The sequence below is a fragment of the Micropterus dolomieu genome, linkage group LG11, assembly GCF_021292245.1.
Source record: "Micropterus dolomieu isolate WLL.071019.BEF.003 ecotype Adirondacks linkage group LG11, ASM2129224v1, whole genome shotgun sequence".
NCBI classification, from domain to species: Eukaryota; Metazoa; Chordata; class Actinopteri; order Centrarchiformes; family Centrarchidae; genus Micropterus; species Micropterus dolomieu.
In genome coordinates, this window is record NC_060160.1 from 23,971,210 (window position 1) to 23,977,209 (window position 6,000).

A 6,000-nucleotide genomic window follows, 5' to 3' on the forward strand; every position below is an offset into this window, starting at 1 on the left:
TTTTTAACAATAGAGCCTGATCCGTGGCTTATCGCAGATGTATTACTGTTGGCGTATATGTTGGCTGATAAGTTACAAAAGGTTGCAGTATACAAAGATATGTTTGTACTAATTTACTGTTTCCATTATGCAGTTTTTCCACCAGAGAGCACATTTCTCTAAAATGTCCCTCTCAGCAGATATCTCATCCACAATTCTGTAAAAAAGAAAAACTAAAGAGATACTTATTAACAACCTTTTTTTTCTATTATGTTTAAAAAAACTACCATTATTAAAATATATATATATATATGTGTTCAAATCTTACATATCGGTATTGGCCTCAAATCTTGGATCAGTCGGGCTGCATTGGATGCCCTAAAAAAACTGCTTGTTATAGTGTTAAGAAACAAATTCTTGCATCAAGTGCTACACTTTCAACCTGTAGGATTGATTTGGTATCTATGGGGGGAAAAAAAGACTTGGCTAGTTTTTAGTATTACAACAAAGTTCTTGCACAGCATAAAGTCTTACTGACGTGTGTGTGTGTGTAGGTAGGATCTTGACTGATTGAAATTTGTAAACGTGTCTTTAGGAGGTCTGAAGGAGGAAGACTGAAAACATTGTGAAATAAGTGAGCACAAGTGATGTGATGAATCTTTAGTTAGCATAATTTAAATCCTACGAGGACATGGCACCGTTTAACCCTCTGGACAAACAAAGCTATTTGCTGAGACTAATCTTACATGTGTTTCTCTTCCTCCAGTTAACCTTGCGTGGAAGCATGGTGCATCGTCGTGGTGGTGGGGCGTTTCCTCCTGAATCAAGGACTGCATACAAAGCTCCGTTAGCAGATAAGCACACTGAACTCCGCATCACTTCTCCACAACCTGCCCGGCCGTGCTTCCTTCCGCCTGTTGGAGTTACCAAGTCTGTTTTCCCCCTTTTGTTGAACTTCTTCCCCAGCCAATTGAAGCGGCGACGACTATCAAACTCAGTACCTGTGATCTTTTCACCCAGCTGGATGGCTTGTAAGCATGTTGGTCTTCTCGTGGGCCCTTGACGAGAGCAAATTATGTGTCTCTGGGGGGGGGTGCTGGAGTGGCTCATCCAGCTCCCACAGAACAGAGCTCTTATAAGCCCAACAAGGACCGGCAAAAAAGGGGATACACTTACCTCAACACTTCTCACCAGGACACACTGTCCGATTGAAGGACCTAACAGGAAAACTCTCTCTCTTCCTCACCACTTTTGGGGATTCTTGTGGCCAAATAAAAAGGAGCATTCTTGTTTAATGATAATGACAATATGAAGGGTTTAACGGGGAACACTACACTCAGAAGATAGTAAATTCTGTAATTTGTTGGCTGAATGCAGCTGAGGTTGTTGAACATGATCCCAGATACAGTATCTGTACTTATTCTAACTGTTTAACATATTGATTGTAGCTTCTTGCTTTCCATGATTCTGCTTTCAGGTGTGCGTCCACTCGGGTCACAGAAACTTGAATAAGGTACTTAAGCAAAGGAGCTGGGACTTTAAGGAAAATCAGCAAGGCGGGGAAGGAGTGTCAGTCCTCCAGGATTTGAGCAAATAATTCCTTGAGTGCCTCTTATTCAGATTTCTGACTCAGACATGCTCTGAATCACTGGTTTGTCGTTGTATGACTACAGTAACGGTTCTAAGTGAACAGAATCCTGCTCTGAATGGCATTAGATCAGACATGAGATCCTCACAATCCCAACTTTTTTTTTTTAAAAGCCGCACTGTCTGTTATGAGGGTTAATGTTTACTGAATTCAAGGGGTGCACCATTAATGCTTTTCTGATCCGAGCTCGGCTCCTTTAGTTGTTTGAATGTACATCTGGTCTTCACCAGAGACGACACGCAGGCATTGTATTACTTCTATCCAAATATACTTGACTGAAGCCCCCTTTCTTCACCAACTACTCTGAGTGAACTTGCATGTGTTTGCCTTTTCAGGCCTCACACTGTCACCCACAGGCCTCCACCTATTAGAAATGTAGTTTTTAGTCATTCCTGGCAATGAAAATGAGGGGGATTTACCAGTAAGAAGCAGAAACAATGTAGGTATGCAATCATATCTCATGAGTCAAAATACTGAGCAGCACTATTCCATTGAAAGTTTTTCTAAAAAGTGTTTGTCCTGATATTTTTGTATTAAAAGTAACCAAACTCTGAGTTTGGGCACATTGTTGTGTGTATGTGGCTTATATAGCAGGTGGAGTATAACTAGGTGTGTGTGTCTGTATGTATGTGAGTGTGTGTACTGAGTGCTCTGCTTTAACCAAGAAGCATGTTTTATACATATAAATATACACAGTATATATATTTTACATGCCATACAGTGCACATTATATTATTTATACAGCCTTGTCCACTTTGTATTTAAGGGCTCTACATCCATTTGCATGTTTGCTATCAAACAGCTCTATAATAATAACTACGTCATCAATAAAGACATGGATGTGCCTTTTGGTTTTGGATTATTTTTCTGTCTTAAAAGGAAAATCTTGAAATCTCTGTCAAGGTGCACAACACCTTTGCTCATTTGCTTGGTGAGTTTTTAATGCATGAGTGAAATTAAATCACAATGTAAGAAGCTAGAATGTTTGCTTTATTAAAATTGTTCAGAAAAGATAAATGCTTTTCAAAATACAGTATTTCTCCTCCTGAGTAGGATGATCACATATGCATGGCTTGTGCTGTAACGTTATTTCCACATACAGTATGACAAATCATTGGTCTGTGCTCTTAGTTACAAGCAGCAGATTTTTAGTCATTGAAATGTTTTAAAAAGATGTGTGGGTTTAATACTGAGGTAAAAATGTTAGCACATGACCATTTAAAGAGTTCGCCATTACAAAAGCTGCCTCCATAACAGTTACCCTGTTTTTTGGTCCTGGCTGTGTCCAGATAAACCCAGTAATCTCCCCAGCGAACAGAGTTGGAAGACACGAGTGAACTGCAGGTTTGTAGAATAGCAAGTCAGCCTTTAGGATCCAACTTTGAAGCTTAGTCTTCTTTCTTGGACCTGCTGCTGTGTTTCTGGTAGTACAGCACAGTGAGCAGTACCCACATGTTGAGTGAAGTCATGACGATGAACCGCACCAGAACTGCAACAAAGATTTTATTAGATTTACAATGAGTCCTGATGCATATTAAAGTAATGAGTTGGAGACACTAACATGGGGATTTAGTTTGATATCACTAACTGAGGAGTTGAGGATGCTCAAGCTAAGGTGTGTATTCCGCTACTTCCTTCCTTTTAAATACATACATTTGGCCTGAAAATTGACTTATCAGTTCTCAAAATGCCTTTTCTCTTTCATCAGCGTGGTTCACTTCCCGTTCAATGAACAATGGTTCAGTGCTTTCTTATGTTGTATCGATATTTTGCCTTTGGATGTATGGAGGGATTAGTAAACGAGCCGACCCGGCAGAGGCCCAGAGCCTCGGTTTAAAGTTAACATTTCTTGTTTTCAAGTCACAAAGCTCAGTTAAAAGTAGGGAGAGCCTGATATCCATCCATGCTTTGGAAAAAGGGAAACTCATGCAAAACTAAGAAACTACGATAGCAGGTTCTGTTTCATATTTTGTTAATTGCACTCTCTTACAGCTACAAACCTCATAAGGTATTAAAATTTTCCGTAACAACACTTGCCTTGGGAGAACATAAGCATCCATTTTGAACCATTCACATGGTAGATACAACTGACTGAGCATCTAGAAGCTTCTAGAAGTTTCCCTCTCGCACACCAGGTTACCTCATAGCAAAGCACCAGACCACAAAGTAAGTGCTTTATTAATGTAAAACTATGATGATAATTATTTAAAAAACATTTTTAAATCGCTCCTTATGAAATGTTTATACAAGCTCACAAAAAAATCCTATTTGGGATACTACACATCCCACAGTCATTTGTAATTCAGTCTGACTTACCCTGCATGTCTCCAGTTGTCACTGTGGTGGTGTAAATCCGTGCTGAAACAAAGAGGAAGCCGAGTTAATGACAGCGTCATTATCCAAGAGAGCATCTAATATATAATTAATGAAGCGCGGAATTGCTAATGTAATAAATTAGGAGCCGACTAAATAGTAGAATACATATTTATGAACTGAAACATTAGCGTAGCAATACTTTAGGGAGAAAAAAAAACCTCATAAATTTGTTAAGCATTAGGAATGCTAAACATGAGGATTAGATGGGAAAGGATATGATACTGGCCTTTATTTGAGGAGCGGAGACCAGCCTTTCGGATACATATTGTCACAGTTCAAGACTACTCCGGGTATACAATATCTTACAAAAGTGAGTACACCTGTCACATTGTTGTAAATATTTGTTTATACTTTTTCATGTGACAACACTGAAGAAACGGCACTTTGCGACAATGTAAAATAGTGAGCTTATATAAATATCACATGAAAAGATATATTCAAATAATTACAAGAAACACGAGGGGTGTACTTACTTTTGTGAGATACTCTATCTTCTACTTCATTAACCTAAACTGACTGAGTCTAATATGATATTTTCCAAAGATGTCACTCAATTTAACCATTAATGTGCAACTCACTGCAGGGTCCATCCATTACTTTGTTATTATCAATATGGATTTTAGTGTCGGGACAGTGGTCACCAGCTTGAACACATGAAAGGAGGCCACAGAGAATTGTAACCCTGCCCTGCAGTTCTAAGTAGCATTTTTCATCTTATTGTTTGATGCTCAGCTCACCAACAAAGTCAAACTAGCTGGTCAACACAGTGGTGTATTTAGTAGCAAAACTGCCCTAAAATATACCAAAAGATAAAATACCAGTAGAGCCCGACCGATTTATCGTTTTGCAAATATTGGCCAATATAAGCTACTTGCTGATATATCTGCATCTGCATTTATAACAGCCGATATATGACTATTAAAAAAGAAACGGAGTCAGATCCTCCCCTCATGTCATGACTGTTGCATAGTTTGCCCAGCAGAGGACGCTTTGCCGCTCCTCGGTTCAAAACACTGCTGCACCACAGAACAAAAATCAGCTGATCACAGTCTACCACAGCTAAGAAGAGTAGCTCCTGGTAGCTCTCACACTGAGTTGTTCATTTGTCACGTCAATTACATGACTTAAATAATAATAAAAATAGCCCTCATCACTTCTCCTCTACAGAGACCAGACTTGCTGACCCTCCCATTTTTCACTGCCCTCTGCAGGCTCACAGCAGTGTGTTTAATGTTGAGGTAACGGTAGTGTTGGAGTCAACGCTGCTGACAGACTGCTTGTAGATTTATTTCTGAAACAGTTTGGCAGTTCTAGCGACCATGACCGCTCCTCTCATTTCTCTGTAATTTATTACTTCTAAATATTTTCTGACATTGGCAACAGCAGATAACACTGCCTGTTGCTAAATTAGCCACAAAGCTAATGCTGTGTTTATCAGTGGAGGAGCAACAAAACTGTATTGTCTCTAGTTACAATCGGTGTGTCACAAATGACTTGAGCTGTATCTAACACACAGTTGCAGGTTCTTTTAAACAGTCATGTAGTTTTAGATTAATTCAAGGGCAGCGTTTCCTCTGTGTCACTGTATCATAGTCAGAGGGTGGTTAGGAAATCCTTTCTGTAGCACTGGATAGAATTAACAGAGTGCAGGTGATAAACTAGATGTAGAAAGTAGTCATTGTGGTAGATTATATGTAAAGTAATAAATACTGCATGACTAAAATATATATAATTTTTAGTAGTAGTACTAAATTGGTATTTTTTAGTTTCTGTTTCACTAATAGTACTCTATAATTTATGATAAAACAGATATTTTAAATAAAATTTAAAATTTTAATATATTTTGTTGTACTTTTGTTGAAAGTACTTTTTCTTTTTAAACTGCATTATGTCATGGTTTACTTGGTGAGGTCTCAAGATAATAAAAGTTAGGGATAATCTTTGTTTATGTTATGCGTTTCTTAAAATAAGGGGGGGGGGGGGGGGGGGGGGGGACG

The 6,000-nt window shown here is 38.7% G+C and overlaps 2 protein-coding genes across 10 annotated transcripts in view; one reads left to right on the forward strand and one right to left on the reverse strand.

Moving 5' to 3' along the window:
- rock2a (rho-associated, coiled-coil containing protein kinase 2a) overlaps nt 1-2,472 on the forward strand; it is a 35,366-nt gene extending 32,894 nt beyond the window's left edge. For all 8 annotated transcript variants that reach the window (XR_006826974.1, XR_006826973.1, XR_006826975.1 and 5 more), the window contains one exon: nt 746-2,472. Coding sequence is in view for 5 of the 8 variants with exons in the window: in XM_046061714.1 (XP_045917670.1) it covers nt 746-801 (56 nt within the window). In the remaining 3 variants the exon portion in view is untranslated. The remainder of the gene's footprint in view (nt 1-745) is intronic.
- Nucleotides 2,473-2,596: 124 nt separating this feature from the next.
- slc66a3 (solute carrier family 66 member 3) overlaps nt 2,597-6,000 on the reverse strand; it is a 6,813-nt gene continuing 3,409 nt past the window's right edge. The window contains exons 6-8 of one of the 2 annotated variants that reach the window (XR_006826976.1): nt 3,944-3,985; nt 3,665-3,767; nt 2,597-3,116 (exon numbers count right to left, since the gene is read on the reverse strand). Coding sequence is in view for 1 of the 2 variants with exons in the window: in XM_046061718.1 (XP_045917674.1) it covers nt 3,016-3,116; nt 3,944-3,985 (143 nt within the window). In the remaining variant the exon portion in view is untranslated. The remainder of the gene's footprint in view (nt 3,117-3,664; nt 3,768-3,943; nt 3,986-6,000) is intronic. The other variant, XM_046061718.1, reaches the window with a different exon arrangement.